Source organism: Cynocephalus volans, chromosome 11 (genome assembly GCF_027409185.1).
Source record: "Cynocephalus volans isolate mCynVol1 chromosome 11, mCynVol1.pri, whole genome shotgun sequence".
In the NCBI taxonomy this organism is placed as follows: Eukaryota; Metazoa; Chordata; class Mammalia; order Dermoptera; family Cynocephalidae; genus Cynocephalus; species Cynocephalus volans.
Genome location: NC_084470.1, coordinates 114152680 through 114174565, shown reverse-complemented (window position 1 = coordinate 114174565; position 21886 = coordinate 114152680). Strand labels below are relative to the sequence as shown.

The window sequence follows — 21886 nt, the reverse complement described above, 5'->3', positions numbered from 1 at the left end:
GATGAATACAGATGTCAAAAATCCTCAATAAAATACTAGCTAACAGAATACAGCAACACACACAAAATTATACACCATGATCAAGTGGGATTCATCCCAGGGATGCAAGGTTGTTCAACACACGCAAATCACTAAATATGATACACCACATCAATAAAGTCAAAGACAAAAACCATATGATCATCTCTATGGACACTGGTAGAGCATCTGACAAAATACAACATTTGTTCATGCTAAAGACTCTCTACAAGTTAGGTATAGATGGAAAGTATCCCAACACAATTAAAGCCATACATGATAAGCCCACTGCCCATATCATCCTGAATGGGGAAAAGCTGAAAACTTTTCCTTTAAGAACAGGAACTAGAAAAGGATGCACACTCTCACCACTCGTATTCAACACAGTGTTGGAAGTACTAGGCAGACCAATCAGAGAAGAGAAGGAAATAAAGGGCATCCAGATTGGAAAAGATGAAATCAAACTGTCCCTGTTTGCGGATGATATGATCCTACATTTTGAACAGCCTAAAGCTGCTACAAAAAAACTCTTTGAGTTGATAGATGATTTCAGGAAATTGCAGGATACAAAATCAATGCACAAAGATCAGTAGCATTTCTATACTTCAACAGTGAACATGCAGAAAAAGAAATCAAGAAAGCTAGCCCATTTATAAGAGCCACCAAAAAAATAAAATACTTAGGAATAAAGTTAACCAAGGATGTGAAAAATCTCTATGAAGAGAACTACAAACCACTGTTGAGAGAAATTAAAGAGGACACAAGAAGATGGAAAGATATCCCATGCTCCTGGGTCGGAAGAATTAACATTGTGAAAATGTCCATATTACCCAAAGTGATCTACAGATACAATGAGATCTCCATCAAAATTCCAGTGATATTTTTCTCAGAAATGGAAAGAACTATCCAGACATTTATATGGAATAACAAAAGACCACAAATAGCCAAGCAATCCTGAGGAAAAAAAAATAAAGCTGGAGGCATAACACTACCTGACTTTAAAATATATTACAAAGCTATAATAACCAAAACAGCATGGTACTGGCATAAAAACAGGCAGATCAATGGAATAGAGAACTCAGAAATCAACCCATACACATACAGCCATCTGATCTTTGACAAAGACACCAAGTTTACACACTGAGGAAGAGACTGCCTCTTCAGCAAATGGTGCTGGGATAACTGGATAATCATATGTAGGAGAAGGAAACTAGACCCATATCTCTCACCGTATACTAAAATCAACTAAAAATCGATTAAAGAATTAAATATACATCCTGAAACAATAAAACTTCTTAAAGAAAACATAGGGAAAACACTCCAGGAAGTAGGAGTGGGTACTGACTTCATGAATATGACCCCCAAAGCACAGGCAACTAAAGGAAAAATAAACAAAAGAGATTATTTCAAACTAAAAAGCTTCTGCACAGCAAAAGAAACAATCAACATTGTGAAAAGACAACCAGAGTGGGAGAAAATATTTGCAAAATATGCATCTGACAAAGGATTAATATCCAGAATATACAAGGAACTCAAACAACTTTACAGCAAAAAAACAAACAATCCAATTAAAAAATGGGCAAAGGAGCTGAATAGGCATTTCTCAAAGGAAGATATACGAATGGCCAACAGACATGAAAAAAATGCTCAACATCACTCAGCATTTGGGAAATGCAAATCAAAACCACTTTGAGATACCATTTCACTCCAGTCAGGATGGCTAATATCCAAGAGACTGAGAATGATAAGTGCTGGAGAGTTTGCAGAGAAAAAGGTACTCTCATACACTGTTGGTGGGACTGCAAAATGGTGCAGCCTTTATGGAAAATGTTTTGGAGGTTCCTCAAACAATTACAGATAGATCTATCATATGACCCAGCTATTCCACTGCTGGGAACATACCCAGAGGAATGGAAATCATCATATCGAAGGGATACCTGTACTCCAGTGTTTACTGCAGCACTATTTACAGTAGCCAAGAGTTGGAACCAGCCCAAATGTCCATCATCAGATGAGTGGATAGGGAAACTGTGGTATATCTACACAATGGATTTCTAACTCTGCTATTAAAGAGAATGAAATACCACCATTTGCAACAACATGGGTGGACTTAGAGAAAATTATATTAAGTGAAACAAGTCAGGCACAGATAGAGAAATACCACATGTTCTCACTCATTTGTATGAGATAAAAATAAATAAATAAATAAACACACAAACAAATGGGGGGGACACACAACAATTACAACAATTCCTTGAACTTAAGACAACTGAACAGATATGATGTGCGGAGGGGAAAGGTGTGAGGGAGTGGGGAAGGAGGAATGGGTAAAGGGTCACAAAAATCAACCTCAATGTATATTGAAAAGTTAAAATTTAAAAAAAAAAATTCAGGTGAAATGTCTAGAGGATCTCAAAAAAATGTCTAAATTCATTAGAGAGTTTCAGATAGTAAAATACAAGGGGCTCTACATTTACTTCTGCATTAGTTAACAAAACACACCAACTAGAACAATCTTAAGCCAAAGAAAATAAATGTACAAGAAAAATGCAAGGATATACAATGTGCAATTCAAGAAATGATTGAAAACTAAGCATCAAAAAGGGCATGAAAAAGACTTCTCCAGGGATTCAAAAACAGACATTTATGTACCTTCTCTTTCGAAGAATGGATAAACCAATTACAGCCACAGGGGTAAGGTCATGAAATACAAATGTAACTGCTGGGGGCTCACCAGTAGAAATTAGACAGTTCCCAGAGAAGGAGAAACTGCTTTAAGGTGAGAAGCCAATACAAGGAGTAGAACATTTTATAAGATTTAAAAAAAAACACACTCCATGTCTACATTACCAAAATTCAGCTTCTCAGTACTATCCTGATGAAAAATCTGGAGTAGTCTGTGAGGTAGATTTGACTGCAGTATAGTATATAATAAAAATAGAGTACCTGGTTTTAAATACCATGTATACAGTTATGATTCCCAAATTCTTATCTCAAGTCCAGACCTTTCCTCTGAGTAACCAGACGCATACAGTGAACTGCCAACTTGATATACTAAGTGGATATCTTAAAAGCGTCTTTACATTCCAGAAAACCTTTATTCCTACCCTAGTCTTTCTCATACCATATTCATTGCTCAGCCAAAAACCCAGAAATCTATCCTTGATTTCTCACTTTCTGTCAGCCCACATATTGACTCTAAAATGCGTTGGTTCTGCTTCCAAAATATGTCTCAAATCTCCCTACTTCTATCCCCATCACCACCACTGCTATAAAGATAACTATGATGTGTTATTTGGATTATGATAAAATATCCTCCTATAAACCCAACTTCCACTTTTAAATTAAATGTCCCTCTCTGTATGGTCCTTGCTAGGTTCATTTGTTTCATTGTGCTTTGGGGTTTTAGGGAGTAAATTGATTTAATTTTGTTTTGTTATTATGTAAAATGCGGTTTATGAGAGAAGTCTAGTTTCTATCCCTGGCCCTGCAGGAGGACAGGGCCCTGACCCAGCACTTCTCCTGCACCTCCTGCTTGCAGTTCTTAGGAACACTGGAGAACGTACCCAGAATGCAACATCTTGAGATATGGGGAACTGTCCAGAAAAATCTGGGCTATATCCTCATTCCTCCTAGAACAGGATGTCCTGCAACGCTTGGCTCAGTGATCCCAGTGTCACCCAAGTTATAAAACCCAGAGTGGAGTGCTTTTGGGGTCCCTTGGCTGTGGTACGACACAGGGCACATGCAGATGAGACTCCATCTGCCTTGGGCAGCTTTCCTGAGACTTGGAGGATCAGCTTGCCATGGATCCTAGGTTTCTGTTATCTTGTTGCCTATCTGTGAGTAATCAAGTTACTCTGGATGACTTATTGTGAGAGTGTTGTCTGACTGGACCCAAGTACTATAGAACCTTTGCAGTCCGCTCTACTCTCTTCCCTCCTGCCCTCACGGGTAACTTTTTTTTTTAAGTTTTTGGTTTTACTTTCATTACTTTTAAATATAAGCAAATGCAAACATATTCTCCTTTCTTAGATAAAAGGTAGTATAGTACACAAATTGTTCTACCCTTGCTTTTTCACTTAATATATGCTAGACTTCTCTCAATGGCTGTATAAATAGTAAGCATTCATGTATGTATTGCATATACTCACCCCCTCCCCCACATTTCCTCCAGGAAAGAATTTTTTTGTAAGTTATAGGGCCTCACCTATTTTACTAACAATCAAGCCCAAATCAGTGATCAGCTTGGGCTAACATTCAGCCATACAGTACCAGTATAGCTTCAGTTTCCTCATTTGAAAACCTTCTTTGAGGCTCTTTGGTGCCCAAGCCAGTAGTCACCCCAAGTCCCTCTTCCTGGACAACACAAAGATTCCAGAGGGTTGACATAAGGCTGCCTATCTGGCTTCCTTAGGAGCCCTGGGTCGGGGCTGCTGTGGCACCCTTCAGTTCTCTAGGCCCTATCATTACATGCTCCCACCAACACCAGAGACAGCCTTGGTGCTGGTACCCCAGTGGACAAATGCTCAGTGTCCATCTAGCCTACCCAGGTTGTGGCTACCTGCCCACATTTCCTTCACGTAGCTCCTTATGGTAATTGCAGCCTCTACAGAACTGGCTCTGAAACTTAGGTGGTAATGGAAGTCACCACAGGCAGCATCTTGGTGCTGCCCTGCAGGTATTTGCATAACAGGACAGAGGTCATGGAAGCTCGACGATTAGGAGCTAGAGGGATACCCTGCACAGGGAACCCCTTTCTAATGCTCTGAGTTTCACAAATTCATTGAATGCCTAGGCAATACCAGAATAATATTAATTTTATTGATAAAAAATGGAAGATAACCCTTACCAATTGTTTATTCAATGATTGGCATTATAATAAACAAATATTAGCTTGTTTTTGATATTATCTTACCATCATGCCTATTTAGCAGGTAAGAAAACATTAGCACAGAAAAGGAAGATGGCAGAGCCAGGATTCAAACCTAGGCAACTCAACAACAGAGGCCAAGCTGTCTACCTTTCCCTTTCTCTTTCTCTTTGTGCTTATCTGTTTCTGTCTCTCTGTCTCTTTTCCTCTCTCACACTCATCTATCCTGAAAGATTAAATTCAGCCTTAGTAAATATGACATTCCAATAAATTATTTTTGTGCCTTAGATGGTACTAGAGATAGTGAATATATAAAAATATCTGTCAGTTCTACACAGTCAAGAAAGCATTTTCATATCAGCAGAAACTGATAAAGGATTCTGTACCATGAACAATATCATTAACATTAAGAGGAAGGTTCCAGTTATTGAGACTAAAAGTCAAATAATGACTACAAATTTAATGGAAAAATAACTGGAAGAATTTGAGATAGCTCCCAATGTCAAATCATGGCTCACAAAAGCATATCATTTAGCTAGTAGTAATAGCAAACATAAGAACACATCAAGAATTTCTAAAACTAATTAAGTAATTTTGAAATTGCTAGAATAATCTGATAGGTTCTCCTACAATTTCCACTCTTGGTAATTAGTTTCACAACTGATAAACTCTAATTTATGTAGAGAATAAAATGAATATATTATTCAATTTTTATTTACTCTTGATTCATATATTAATTTTTATTATTATAACAGTTATTAAATATTTTTAATATCACCTCTGGGTAAATGTAATCCCCTCACAAATGTATGGCACCTTGAATTATTTACAGCACAATACAATACACAAACAGGTACAAATCACATCAGAACCTCTTACTAAAAACATAAGCACAGAATGAAAAGAGCACCTCTAAGCATTAAAGTTCAAGTCAAAGTCTTTAAGGAACACAGAATGCAAAGCAACATGGTAGAAAAGAAGTCAAGTTTTAGGGAATCATTAAGAACAACCTTATTGTATGGTAGTTCTATCTGTAGTTGTTCGAAAACCTCCATGCTGTTTTCCAGCATGGAAATGGCTGTGCTAGTTTACAGCCCCACCAACAGTGTAGCATACAAGACCATAGCAATCCCACTGCTGGGTATCTACCCAGAGGAATGGAAATCATCATGTCAAAGGGACACCTGCACTCCCATGTTCATCGCAGCTCTATTTACAATAGCCAAAATATGGAAACAACCTAAGTGCCCATCAACAGACGACTGGATAAGGAAAATCTGGTATATATACACAATGGAATACTATTCGGTCATAAAAAAGAATAAAATACTGCCATTTGCAGCAACATGGATGAGGCTTGAGAAAAATTATATTAAGTGAAATAAGCCAAGCACAGAAAGAGAAATACTGCATGTCCTCACTCATAAGTGGGAAGAAGGAAAAGAAAGACCACAATAAAATGTTGAACTTTCAGAAGGAGAAAAGAGGTGTATAGTTACTAGAGGTGGAAAGGGAGAGAGGCAGGAGGATTATTAGGGAGTAATCGGGTAAGGGACACAAAGAATAATTATGATTCGTAAAGATGAACATGCAAATAATATTGATTTGATCATCACATACTGTACACAAATACTGATAGTCAACTCTGTACTCCATAAACATGTATAATCATTTATATTTCAATTTTAAAAATTAAAAAAAAAAGATTTCGTAAAAAAATACCTTACCTGTAAGGAAAAATCAGAAAAAGATTGATGCTAGTAGTTGGGAATTGCTAAATAAATATGGTACACCCATGTAGATGTTATTGAAGATATATATTGGCATTCAAAACTATGTTTCTGAGTGAAACAGAAGTATATTACAACACACTAGGTAAAGGAGAAACCCATTTTGATTTAAAAATATATATGCAAAGAAAAATGTCTATAAAAGTATAAAGAAATAGAAACAGTGAAGTGTTCTCATGGTGGGAATATGAGTATTCTTTTTGTTCACCTGTGACTTCTAATTTTTTAAATAATGAACACGTACTACTTACATTTTAAAAGCATCAATAAAGAATTTATTTGGGTGTAAAATTTATACAAAAGGACAGATTTTTCTCACATAACATTATCTGAGGTATTTCAGTGGGAGAGTTCAGTGCATTCGCTCTAAGGACAGATGGCTTGTATTTGAATCCTGGCTCTCTCACACACTTGCTATGTAACCTTAGACAAGTTACTTAACCTCACTGTGTTTCAGTTGCCTTGTCCGCGAAATATAGACATAATAACCTAGGGTTATGGTGAAGACTGGAGAATTTATGTAAACCATTTAAAAGTGTTTACCGCATAATCATTCAATAAATTACAGCTATTTGTTATTTATAGAACTATAATTAACCTTTTATCAATGTAGTAAAAATACAGATTTTTTGAGACTTCCAAAATATTTTAATCCATCACCTTTAAAAAGCTGTTCACTATGAAATCATAAAAAAGTTTAAGGGTATAAATATTTCCCTCATAGATTGCTGATACTTAATTTATACCTAATTAAAGAAACATTTCCAAAGTTACCAATGGCCAAATCCCATGATATGCTTTTCACTTAAATAATAACGCAAGGCATGATGACTAAAAGACTGTTTAAATTATAAAAAATAAAGTGCTTTTTCCATAACTATCTAGGTATTAAATAACTGCCTCACTAATCTTCAAAATCCATTTAGATGATTTACTTTTGGTTGATGGCTTTACTCAAAACTCAGAGACCTAAATATAACCAAATTTTCTAAGAAAATCTTTACCCTCATGAGTACATATGAAGGAAAATGAAAGAGATATGCCAAGGCATCGAAACACCTCTTAGCTTCTCAAAATAATTTTTCACTCACATCAGAGATTTTCTCGAGGGCAGAAATCTCAAAAAGAGAGCTCCACATCAAGACTGCTTAGATGAGAGACTTTTCAGAATTTTAAAATTAAAATAAATAGAACCTCAACTTCATTTCATCAAAACCCGGTAATTCGGTTGATATTTACCTCTTTGAAATGGCGCAGAAATTATTCAATATGAATGAAGCAGCAGGAATACCTATATAACATATTATATCATGTATATAGCTAGTATCTCTAACTCAGCTCTCATGGTCTATCCCCATTCACCAATAAAGGTTGCATTCTGTCAGGTTTTTCCTTTCACGTCTCAAAACTCAAACCATGATTAATATCTGCCCAAACATGGGACAGACAGGACATATCCTTCTGACATTATCATCTAAACAATTCAGTTCATGCTTTCACAATCATAACTGACTTTTTTTTTTTTGGTCACCTCTAATTCTTGGTCTAGTTTGTACTACAACAGAAATTGTAGCGAAATTTGAATAATCCCTCTCCATACAAAGTTTCAGTTTTAAGGCAAACTCTTTAGTGCTCGCTTCGGCAGCACATATACTAATAGTAAGGCAAACTTTTTTTAAAAAAAAAAGTGCTATAATTTCATGAGTGTTATGAACAAATTTAGAGAATACAGAAATTAACTTAGCACAAATGCATAGGTCAGTCTGTACCACACACAACGTGTGGAATGGGAAACATGGAAGAGCAAACTGGGAGAGCAGTACTGCAAAATCAGTCAGTTCCTAATTACAATCTTCACAATAAATTTTTTGTGAAGGAGCCAACAGCACTGATACATTCTTCAGTTCCAGTATTTATTTGTAACTATTTACACCCTATTTCTCAGTGATGGTTTTTTTTTAACTGAATATTAGAGTCAAAGTCACTTGTAAGAGAAATGAAAGAAGTAAGTATGAGAAGTTAAAATCATAAACAAACAACTATGATTTCATGTTTTAATGCTCTGATTAACTAGGTTTTCTTCCCTCTCTCATTTTTACTTCCTTTTTCAGGGGAAAAACATGACCATTTAGAAACTTCTAATGGTTAAGTACTTCCTACTTAACCATTAGAAGATAGTGATAGAAGAAAACATGATTTGAGAATAAGAGATACTCAGAGTGGGATAAACCTGGTGAAGTTTTACCTTAGGACAATCTAATGGAAATGGATGGTGGTAGAAGGTTAAAAGAAGAGACAAAGAAGTAGGAAGGACTGGTAGAAAACATTGCTCACTTGACTATTCTCCCTAAAGCTGTGGCAGCAGTGGGTATGCTATTGAAATCCATCTGTGCTGACATTTTGTTATTTTGGTACTTGCTGGGGGTTGAATGTCCCCCCCAAATTTAATTCCCATTGTCACTGTTGAGGGTGGAAAATCCTATTATGAAAATTGAAAGATCGGGCCTTGAAGAGGTGATCAGATTGTAGGACCATGCCTAAGTAAGTGGATTAATAATGGTGGTCAGGGACATGGTTCAGATGGCTTTAAAAGAAGAGCACATGAAAGGTTAGTCTCTCTCTGCTCCGTCATTTCCTGCCATGTGAGACCCCTGGGTCACTGTTGTCAGCACCAAGACCTTCATCAAATACACTCGCTGGACTTTGGACTTCCCAGCCTCCAAAACTGTAAGCAATAACTTTCATTTTCTTACAAATCACCCAGTTCCAGGTAATTTTGTTACAAGCAACAGAAACAGACTAATACAGTGCTATACAAAAATACCCGCATTAGATGTACATGATGAAAGTGTACTTTATCCTCTATAATCTAGCATTTTCAGTTGATTCCAATGATATCCTTCCACAGGAAAAGGAATGATAGTATGAAACAAGAGAAAAGGGAGATACCTAGCACTGTCATGGCACCTAAATGCTCCACCAGGTACTCTTCTCCTGGCACTTCCAGGCATAGTCATTCTCTGCTAGTTGCCCCCCAAACCCTCAAGGTGCTAAAGTGCATGGCAGTCCATAGTAAAGAGGGAAAGAATGGCTTTCTCTCCTTTATCTTACTCTCTTTTAGAAAGGATTCCAAAACAATAATAGGTAGGCATTACAAGGTTTATTGAAACAGCTTTTTCAGGTCTTACTATACCCCCTTGCTCTCCACAGAACTCAGACATGACTCAGGTGAAAGTTGTAACAGGAAAATAATCTGAGGGACAGATAATCTCCATCATTACTGATCCCACTGATATTAAAAGGATAACAAATGAATATTATGAACAATTCTATGCCCACAAACCTGATAACTTAGATGAAACAAACCAATTCCTTGAAGGACACAACAAACCACACATGAGAAGATATAGTTAATCTCAATAGGCCTATATTTATTAAAGAAATTTAATCTATAATTAATAACCTTCCAATACAGAAAGCAGCAGGTCCAGATGAGTTCATTGGTGAATTCTAACAAACATTTAAGGAAGAAATAATACCAATTCTCTACAATCTATTCCAGAAGATAGAAGCAGAAGGAACACGTCCTAACATTCTATGAAGCCAGCATTACCTTTATACCAAAAACAAAGATATTAAAAGAAAACTACCATCCAGTATCTCTCATCAACAGAGATAACATAAGTCCTCAACAAAATATTAACAAATAAAATCCAACAATGAATAAAAATCACAACCAAGTGGGTTTTATTCCAGGTATGCCAGGCTGGTTCAACATTTGAAAATCAATGAATGCAATCCGTCACATCAACCAGGCTAAAGAAGCAGCAGCATATGATCCTATGAAAAGATACAGATAGCCAGCTCTATTTAGAACTGCCTTCCCATACCGATCAAGGTGTTATTACTGACCCAAGTTCATCATTCCTGGTTAGTTACTTACGTTCTCTCAGGAAACTGCTTGTGCAAATGGTCATCTCTCAGACTCTTCTCCCTGTCCAACAGCCATGCATAGACATCTCCGAACTCCAAGGATAAAAAAAGTTGGGGTTCTTTTCTAAAAGTCTCCTCAGCTCTCTTATCACATATTCTAGCTGTTGTTTCTTACCAGTTTGACAAACATGCCTAAACCCTAGTAGTGGAGACAGTCATGAGTCAAGCTGAGATCCCCAACACATTCTCCTCCCCCTGGTCATTCTTTGTAGTTCTCACAATGCTCTCCACTCTCTCCTAATAGCTTGTTCTGGAAGAATACACATATGTCAATTCTAGGGAGCTAAAGTGATAGAAATAAGGGGAAAGTGCTGGCACTTTTTACACTATACATTTTTCTATGATTCAAATAATCATATATATATTTCTATGATTTTAATATATATGTCTGATTTAAAAAATAATTTTAAAATCCTTTCTTGAAGAGCAGAAAAGGTAGAATTCTTTAATCTGGATAGTCTAATACTCCCATTAGGTCCTATTCTTAGAGCTGAAAGTTTCCACACCCAGAAGTTTATAAAAATAAACAGTATAAGTGAACCTAGAATTAAAGTAGACTTCATGGTCCCCTCCCTTTCTGGGAAATATTGCCCCATCAACAATTTCTAGAAACACAAAGCCTACCAAAACTAAACCACGAAGAAAGAGAAAATCTGAATAGACCTATAATTAGTGAGGGGATTGAATCAGTAATCAAAAATCTCCTGACAAAGAAAAGCCTTGGACCTAACAGCCTCACTGGTGAATTATACCAAACATTTTAAGAACAGCAATCACCTCAATTATTTCAAAAAAAATTGAAGAGGAGAAAACACTCCTCTTTGATGTGAGGAGTGAGGCCAAACATTACCCTGATACCAAAGGCAAAGACACTATAAGAAAACTACAAACCAATATTCCTATGAACACTTATGTAAAAATCCTCAATAAAATACTAGCAAACCAAATTCAGCAGCATATTAAAAGGTTTACACTCTATAACCAAGTAGGATTTATTCTAGGAATTCAAAGATGAGTCAACATACAAAAATCAACCAATGTACTATACCACATTAACAGAATGGAGGAAAAACAAATAAACAAAAAACAGGATCATCTCAATGGATGCAGAAAAAGCATCTGACAAAATTCAACACCCTTGTATGACAAGACGACTCAGCAAACTAGGAATAGAAGGAAACTACCTCAACATAATAAAAGCCGTATATGAAAAATCCACAGCAAACATCATACTCAAAGGAGAAAGGCTGAAAGTTTATTCTCCCGGATCAGGAAAAAGACAAGGATGCCCACTTTTGCTGCTTCTATTCAACATACTGCTGGAAGTCCTACCCAAAGCAATTAGCAAGAAAAAGAAATAAAAGGCATCCAAAGGGAAAAAGTAAAATTATCTTTGTTCATAGATTATATGATCTCATATGTAAAAACCCTAAAGATTCCACAAAAAACCTTTTAGGACTAATAAACAAATTCAGCAAAGTAGCAAGACACAAAGTTGACAGTCAAAAATCAACTACACTCAAGTACCAACACCAAAAAAAAAAAAAAAAAAAAGAAAGAAAGAAAGAAAGAAAAAAATCAACTGCATCTCTATATACTAACAATGAACAATTTGGAAAGGAAATTAGAAAACAATTCCATTTAAAATAGCATCAAAATGAATAAGTATTTAGGAATAAACTTAACCAAAGAGGTGAAAGAGTTGTATGATGAAAACTCAAAACTTTTCCAAAAGATATTATAGAAGACATAAATAAATGAAAAGATATACCATGTTCATTGATTAGGAGACTTAATACAGTCAAAATTACCCAAAGTGATTTACAGATTTAATGCAATCTCTACAAAATTCTAATGTTTCTTGCAGAAATGGAAAAACATCCTAAAATTGATATGGAATCTCAAAATGTCAAAAGACTACTAATTCTAAAAAAAGAAAGAAAGCTAGAGGACTCACACTTCATTTCAAATCATTCTCTAAAGCTACAATAATCAAAACAGTGTGGTACTGGCATAAAGACAAACATATAGCACAATGGAATAAAATAGAGAGTACAGAAATAAACCCTCGTATATATATACATATATATGGTCAAATGATTTTCCACAAGGGTGCCAAGATTGTTCAATGGGGAAAAGAATCTTTTCAACAAATAGTGCTGGGAAAACTGGATATCTACATGTAAAAGAATAAAGTTGGACCATTACCTAACACCATATCCAAAAATTAACTCAAAATGGATCGTGTCCTAAACATGAGACCTAAAACTAGAACTCTTAAAAGAAAACATAGAGGAAAATACTCATAATATTGAATTTGGCAGATTTCTTAGATATATTACATCAAAGGCACAGACAATGGGAGAAAAACTAGACAAATTGACTCCATAAAAATTAAAACATTTTGTGTATCAAAAGAAACTATCAACAAAGGAAAAATGCAAACCCAGAACAGGTGAAAATATTTGTTTGCAAATCATATCTGATAAGGAATTAATATCCAAAATATATAGAACTCCTAAAACTCAACAACGAAGAAGGAAACAACCCACTTCAAAAATGGGCAAAGGTTGGTTAATGGACACAAAGTTACAGCTAGATAGGAAAAATAAGTTCTTGTGGTGTTCATCAGTGCTAAGCATCCATAATTAACACTAATTTATTGCACGTTCTCATATGGCTGGAAGAGAGGAGATCAAACGTTCTCAACAAAAAGAAATGATACATTTTTGTGATTATGAATATGCTAATTACCCTGACTGGACCATCACACACTGTATAGATATACTGAAATGTAATTCTGTAGCCCATAAATATATACAATTAATATATTTCAATTAAAAAATAAATTCCTTTATATTAAAAAAACATTTTAAAAATTGGGCAAAGAACTTGAATAGACATTTCTCCAAAGAAGATTTACGAGTGGCCAATAAGCACATTTTAAGATGTTCAACATCACTAATCATTAGGTAAATGCAAATCAAAACTACAATGAGATACAACCTCACACCCATTAGGATGGCTAATATAAAAAAAAAAAGTGTTAGGGAGAATGTGGTGCAGCTGGAAACCTTGTGCACTATTGGAGAAAATGTAAAATAGTACAGCTACTGTGGAAAACAGTATGATGGTTCCTCAAAAAATTAAAAACAGAATTACCAAATGATCCAGAAATTTCACTTCTGAGTACATACTCCAAAGAACTGAAAGCAGGGTCTCAAAGAAACATTTATACACCCATGTTCATAGCAGCATTATTCACAATAGCTAAAACACAGAAGCAGTCCAAGTGTCCACTGACGGATGAATGGATAAGAAAATGTGGTACATGCATACAAAGGATTAAAAGCCTTAATAAGGAAGAAAATTCTGACACATGCTACAACATGGATGAACCCTGAGAATATTATGCTAAGTCAGTCAGTCATAAAAAGACAAATACTGTGTAATTCCACTTATACCAGATACTTAGAGTAGTCAAAATCACAGAGATAGAAAGTAGAAAGGTGGTTGCCAGGGGCTGGGGGTAGGGGAGCAAGGGGAGTTATTGTTAAATGGGTATAAAGTTCAATTTTGCAAGATGAAAAAAGTTCTGGAGAAGGATGGTAGTGATGGTGCAAAATAACAGGATTGTACTTAAGACCAGAGAACTGTACACTTAAAAATAGTTAAGATGGTAAACTTTATGTTATGTATATTTTACCGCAACAAAAAAAAAATGGAGGAAAAAAATGAATGAAATTTGGATACATGCTACAACATAGATGAACTCTGAAGATATCATGCTGAACGAAATAAGCCATATACAAAAGGGCAAACATAGTACGATTACACTTATATGAGGTACCTAGAGTAGTCAACTTCATAGACACAGAAAGTAGAATAGCGTAGAGTAGAATCAGAAGCTGGAGAGGGAAGAATGCAGTTATTTTTTAATGGGTACAGCGTTTCAGTTTAGGATGACAGAAAAATCCTGGAGATGAAGGGCAGTAATAATTGTATAACAATGTGAATGTATTTAATGCCACTAAACTGTACACTTAAAAATAGTTAAAAAGGTAAGTTTTATGTTATATATATTTTATCAAAATAAAAGAGAAAAAGAGAAAAATAAATAAATGTAAGAACAGAATTCTACTCCATTGGGAGCAATCAATCCCATCATATAAAAAAAATTTCCAAAATACCAAAAATGCAGTAAAAAGTCTTGAAGATCAATTTCCCTTCAAATTGGTCATATTTTAAAAACATACACACACAATAAAGAATTCTTCAGAGGAGAAATGTTCATAAACAAACACCTGAAATCACAAAAGTTTACCAAAAATCGAAATAAACTACACTTACATATTAGTATACTTACTGGATAAGTATATAGATAACACTTTCACTATTCTAAATCACTAAACATTTTTTATATCAAAGAATTCTAGAAAATATAGACAGATTTTTTTGTACTTTTCCTCTTCACCAAAAAATTGTGGAAATTAGAACAATCTTTATAAAACAGTTAAAATGCACCTAAAGGAAATATAAACAAAGAATTTATTGCTTGTAGGTATTAAATTATTTTAAAAGTATAATTTAAATAAAAGGAATAAAGAAATATGTTTTAGTAGCCCTAATTTTAAGAAAACATCAAAAGTATTAGCACGGAGCTTCTGATGTAGCCATAATGAAAAGTAAATGAGAGATCTGTGCATATACACATGAGCTATATACCCTAAGACATAAGTGATGCTGGAAATTATTCTTTAATAGCACTTTAACTTGCTCAAAAAAAACATCATATAATTTTAATAATATAGCTTGCCATAATTATAAACATAGATTGGTAATCCCTATGGTGAACTAAGAATGAAAAACTATAAATAATATAAAGACTTTCTAATAATTTTACACTAAATTTGATTTTTATATAGAATCATCTTTAATAGCCTTCTTTTATCTAATATAAAAATGGAAAGTATTAATTAGCATGAATGGAATTTCAGAGGTTGGTCTAGTTAATCAACTTAAACGAGGTATCCGCAAACTTAAAATAAGGGAGCTTTATCAGAAAATGTCCTTAATTTTAAGAACATAGTAAAAATAAAATTGTGAACAAAAGGAATTTCAGAAGTTACTTTATTTTTCTTAGAAAAAAAAAAAAAACAGATTAATATGGCCACCTAAAGGAGAAAACATGATCAACAAATAATACCATCACATTTTCTTACTTTTTCTAGAATATCTGTATTTCAGATTTATAATATATAAACTACTCTAAAGGACCCAACTGAAGAGGTTAATCTTGTATGAAATAGACTTAGGGAGGATACTAAAGTAGCAGTGATGATCTAATGAAAGCCAAACATTAATTCTGCAGTAGACTTGACAAGTACAGTTTTTGTAACTTTAGCTATGTGACTTTAGGTTAAAAATTAATTAACCTAAAATCGCTTTTCACTTCTGTAAAATGGGGATAATTTTACCTACCACAATGAATGGCAATGAAGACTAAATATGACAACATGTATAGAAACTAACAGTCAGGCACACAGTAGGAGCTCAATAAATGGTAGTTCTTACTACCTACCTGGTCATGGTTCTTCACTGGTCTCTCCTAATCCCTACCCAGGACCTCTCTAACCTTCTCTACTCTTGCAGATTTGTTTCCAATATTAGCTGTTCCAAAGTTTCTCTACTGGAATTAACTAGGGTGTTGAGAAATGAACTAAAGGTTCCTTATCAGCATTAATGAGGTAATACTACATCATGCAAAAAACATATATTTTAAAATATTTTTCCTTCTACCTTGTAATTTCCATTAGTTACCTCAAACCCACATTAGTAAAGTCCAACCTTTAATAAACTTGAGTGACGGTGATATGGAGAATAAAGGGTCAGAGCAGTAAAGAGAACTGTAACCTACTCTATCCATTCCTTTTCTTGTGCCTTAAGAAAATGAACAAAATCCTGCATGAGCCAAGAGAACTGTACCGAGTAATCCCTGTGGCTGTTCAGCCATGAAGAAAGTAGTGTTTCTGCAGAGGCGGCTATGCAGAGGCACAGCCACCTGGTGAAGATGCAAATGTACATTAGAAGCAAACTCCCCTCTTCCCCTAGTATAAGCCAAAGGAGGTTTACTCTTGGTGGGTGGGAGGGAGAAGGTGAGATGGGTTAAAAATCCCTGCACCTGCCTCTCTCTCTTGACTCTCAACGTTGATGAGGGGTAGGTAAGTAGGTGGTAAGAATGTGTAGGCAGCAAATGGACATTTTCTTACCACTTATTCTCTCCTCAACAACATTCAGTATGACTTCTTTCCTTATTACTCTACTCTACTAAAACTTCAATTGAAAATCATTCATCAACTTCTATTGAAGAAAGTGGCTTGCTTGTATTCTCATACTCCCCAATCTCTCTGCTCTCCTTAACTCTTCTTCTATGTTTGATAAAATACAACATTCTCTTGATTCTCTTCTTTATCTTTTTTACTGTTTCTTCTCTCCTTCTATATGACTCACTTTATTCTCCTTCAAAGGAAACGATTCTCTGATCTTTTCTCTCCACACATCTCCCTCATCAATTCAACGCATTCCCATTGCTTCCGTTCTCTAAGCACATGTGATCTGAAAACCTCTCTCCCTGGCCCCATTCATGATTACAAGCTTGACAGCCATTTTCAACTGCTTAAATATCTTGCCTCACTCATCACATATGTAAAACCACTTATAACATCTCCTGCCCACGCCCCATCTCCAACAGAAAACAGATCCCCCTCTGGCTTCCACGTTTATATTAATGACCCCACCATTCTCCTGGTCACACCTGATGGAAACCAGTGTCATCTCGGACACTTCCTTTTCCCTAATGTTCTAAATACATTCAGTTCCTAAATCCAGTAAATTCTACCTCCAAAATGTCTCTCCTATCCTCTTACATTCCTATTGCCACTACCACAATTCAGATTTTTATCATTTCCCACACAGACGACTCCAAAGACCTCCTTAGTTAATGTCTTTCCCTAGAGTCTTCTTGCTGCTAAATTAATCTTTCCAATGCACATCCCTGATCGTGGTTCCTTAGTAAAAAACCTTCAGTGAGCTCTCACTGGCTAACAAATTAAACCCAATCTTCTCAGATAGGTAAGCACCCCAGACCTTAAACCTCATCTCTCTTTCCAATTCTATCTCCTATTCTCTCATATATATGCACCTATGTTGGAGTTGAGTGGATTTCTCTCTGTTCCTGAATATTCCCTACATTTTAGCCCTTCATACTTTGGGGTTTATGAAGTATCCTCTATCTAAAATACCTCTACTTAGTCTTTTCACCACCTTTCTGCCCATTCTTAAAAGCCGAACCCAAATACCATTTTCTTTCTGAAGCTCTCTCATACCTTCCCCAATGGGTGGTATTTCAGCCCCCTCCCTAAAACCTCTAACATTTTGTATGTATTCCACATTTTTGCCTGTAGTTATGTTCAGAATTTACAGTCACTTGAAACTGCTTTCCCCTATGATCTTGAGCTCTGAAATCTCCCTCTCCAATCAAAGTCTCCTGTTCTTCCTCTACGCCAATGAACCTATTTTAGGCTTTTATCTTTCAGTAAGGAATATCCTAGGATACACAAGCTACTCTCCCAGTCTATTGTTGTTTTATATTATCACTTGGTCCCCTCCCCATTCTAAATCCCAATGATAGCATTTTAACAAGGATATCCATCTCCACCTGGATATTCCACAGACACATCAAACTCCTAATGACCAAGATTAAATTATCCTCTCCCACAAACTCAATTCTCCCGAGCTCTCTTAACTGACTACATAACCTGACTCCTTCCCTCTGCACACACTCAGTCACCAGGACATGCTGAGTTCATCCTTAGATCTGTATTTCTTCATCCCTAAACTCACTGCTCATGAGATCACATCACTATCTAACTGGTCCTTTCTGCCTCCCGTAGCCCCCACTTCCAATTCTTCTGTAAAATAGCTAAATAACGTTTCTTAAAAGCATTGATCCGAAAGTACCACACTCTCCTGCTTAAAAACTTTCCAGGGCTCTACATTTTCTATAAGACAATATCAGTCCTATTACCTACCCCTTCTCCAAACACAGATCCTAAGTTATACTTTCCCTTGCTTTCATGATTTCATGCAGACACTATTCTGTGCTTGCTGAAAGAGTTCTCAGTAATGTCCAGTTCACCTATTCTGTGAAGACTCCATTAGACCTCCTTATACCCCTGTCTCCCAAACAAAGTCTGAGTCACCTCCTCCTCTGTATTTCTACAGTACTTTGTTCATGTAACTAACAGACTTCTTATCATATTACTTATCTACTCACTGGTCTTCCTCCTCCAGTCTGTGGGCTCTTTAAGAGAAACAAGCTTGTTTAATTCATCTTTACATCCACAGTATCTAGCATAGTATATGGCACATAAAAAGTTTTCAACGAATGTTTATGAAATAAATGACTCTAATTTCAGAATGCCTGAAATCAATCTACCCCAGGTGTTTTACCAAATCATTTAGAGTAACAATATGTAGAAAAGTACAGGATAGGTACTAAATACGTGGGTAAAATGAAATGAGAAGGTGATTCTAGGACACTTGTACCAGTTCCTGAGGTTAGGGCAAGAACAGAAGAGCCACCAAGATTAGACTTCCCTCCTCACTGCTTTTCCCACAGACTACGAGTCACGCTAGACTCTACATAGAAGCCGCAACCCAGACAGCAGAAGCATGTAGGGGGAGGTGAGAGGGAGTCAGGAGTGAGTAGGAGAAAGAAGTCCTAAACTGCACCTACAGAAGTGTCTAGGGTCACAGATCAGACTCAGCTCTTGCTCATGACACATCATCATCACCATCACTTTTCACTACCCACGGCTTCAACGACATTTACTGATCACTTATCTGTTAGGTGCCAGACACTATGCTAAAAACTGTACCACATACATCATTTACTTTTCATGACAAACCTTACCAGGTCAGTATTGTCCAAATTTTAGAGACAATGAAACAAATCTAAAAACAATTAGTTATACCACCCAAGGTTTCATAGCTAATGTATTAAGAGATAGAGCCAGAATGTCAACATGAATTAGACTTCAAAACCCATTCATTCGCTTTCTGCTCTACAATTCGTGTGCCAGTGAGGACTGCCTTTACTGCTTTGCATTATTTAGTTATCTTTGTAAGCACATGTCTTGTTTTCCCTACTACTAAAAATGTACCTTTGAAGGTTGAGTCCATGTCTAATATTTTGTATTTCTTTCCTTGCATCTCATAATGAGCCTTCTATACAGTAATTACTCGTATTTCATTAATTTATTATTATACTTGTGTACTAGCACAAATAAAAATGAGGCACACCAAACTTCAGTTACCATGAGTAAAAAACAAAAATGAATGATTTGGCCCCTTTCACAAAGGTATGTCCAGGGGTACTGGGGTAAGACTGTAGGAACCAGGGTAAGTCATCAATAGCAGGAGACCCTAAAACACAAATCATTGCTACAAAATCAAGGACAGTTTGTGTTTGTATATAATAATAAAAACAGTATCTAAGATATACTGTTCTTTTCTTCATATCTGGATATAAATGTATAAGCAGTTATACATTCTATCAAGGAAATAAACAATTTATTTAAATGTGGACATAAATATGCTTTAATGAATGTCAAAACCTTTTTTATTTATGTTACAGAAAAATATAAAAACAGGTAAGAGTGGACTTGTATCTTCCACATAGGTTGAGTTCTAAAGTCAATGTCAGCACATGAGGCAAAACTAACTAGAGACAATATAGTCCTTGAAATTACTGAAATCCCTGAAAATCCCTTAAATTTCCTTTAAAGCATAGTATACTATAGTACCAGCTCTCAATGTATTCATCTTAGACAGTTTTCCCTCCCGCATGGAACAGATCTCCATTTCTTCTGCTGTGTGTCATGTGAGCATTTGGCTGATATTTAGGGGCAACAGTGAATGAAAAAGCATACATTTACACACTAGAGTCATATTCAACACCGTGAGATTCTTAGACTATCAGTTCCTATAATAAGTACATAGGAACTGATTTCATCTGAGAAAACAGCAGATTCACATCTTCCATCTCATGCATGCTAGGCATATGTCATTGTGAAATGAGAGCTACAATTATCACATTATTTAAATTATTTGATGTTTTGCTTTTGGGTGTTTTAGTATTGATTTTAATTTTTGACTTGAGCCCAAAGATTTGAATATGAATAAATTATACTCCAAGAAATGTGACTCTACTATATGTGCTCTCTTTATTGTGTTACCATAGATGCCTAGAATTTGACGAACAAATAATCTAATACTATAGTGTGTCACTTAAAAAGATGAAATAACCTATCTTACCTTCATCTATTGATGCTTCACTACTGTATCCATCATACTCTGCAGATAGAGGACTGTATTTTTGTCTTGTTTCCCAAGCATAGTTCTTTTGTCTAGAATCTGCCAGTGGTAGTCTGGAATTGTGTGTTCTGGATAAGGCCTCATGATATTTACCCAGCGCTTCATCTTCGCTTTCAGAGGATGAACCATGTTCATCTTTGTCCATGTAGGAATTATCTATTTGGGATAACAGGAAGAGCAAATGATAATTTTAACAAAGTATGACAAATTTGCTAAAGTTATATAAGGGTAATTCAAAGGGTACTTCATGGAAAAACAGAATTGAAAAATTATATATTCTTTCCATTAACTTTTTTTTTTCTTTGTCATTTTTTGTGACCGCGCTCAGCCAGTGAGCGAACCGGCCATCCCTATATAGGATCCGAACCCGTGGCGGGAGCGCTGCTGCGCTCCCAGCGCCACACTCTCCCGAATGAGCCACGGGGTCGGCCCTCCGTTAACTTTTTGAAGTGCATACACACATACACACACATATATATTCACACACAAATATATATGCACATATATATACACAACCTATATTCTCAGCTTTAGAGAAATATAATTTTTCCATGTAAGAAGTCCAGGCTTTAGATTTTTTTTGTTTGTTTGGCTGGTTGGATTTTATTTTTTGGCTTCTGGCAGGTACAGGACCCGAACCCTTGACTCTGGTGTTATATCACTGTGCTGTAACCAACTGAGCTAACCATCCAGCCCCTAGATTTTTATGTTTCTATAGAAAAAGATCAATGATCAATTTGTTTATTCTAAATAATGTTACAGAGATTTTTCAACC

General features: G+C 35.7%; 1 protein-coding gene across 3 annotated transcripts in view; it reads right to left on the bottom strand.

The window, feature by feature from the left end:
* The window catches only part of SYT14 (synaptotagmin 14), a 171448-nt gene that overhangs the window by 143053 nt on the left and 6509 nt on the right, over window positions 1-21886 (bottom strand). For all 3 annotated transcript variants that reach the window (XM_063113561.1, XM_063113562.1, XM_063113560.1), the window contains exon 2: window positions 21052-21267. In XM_063113561.1, the coding sequence (XP_062969631.1) occupies window positions 21052-21267 (216 nt within the window). The remainder of the gene's footprint in view (window positions 1-21051; window positions 21268-21886) is intronic.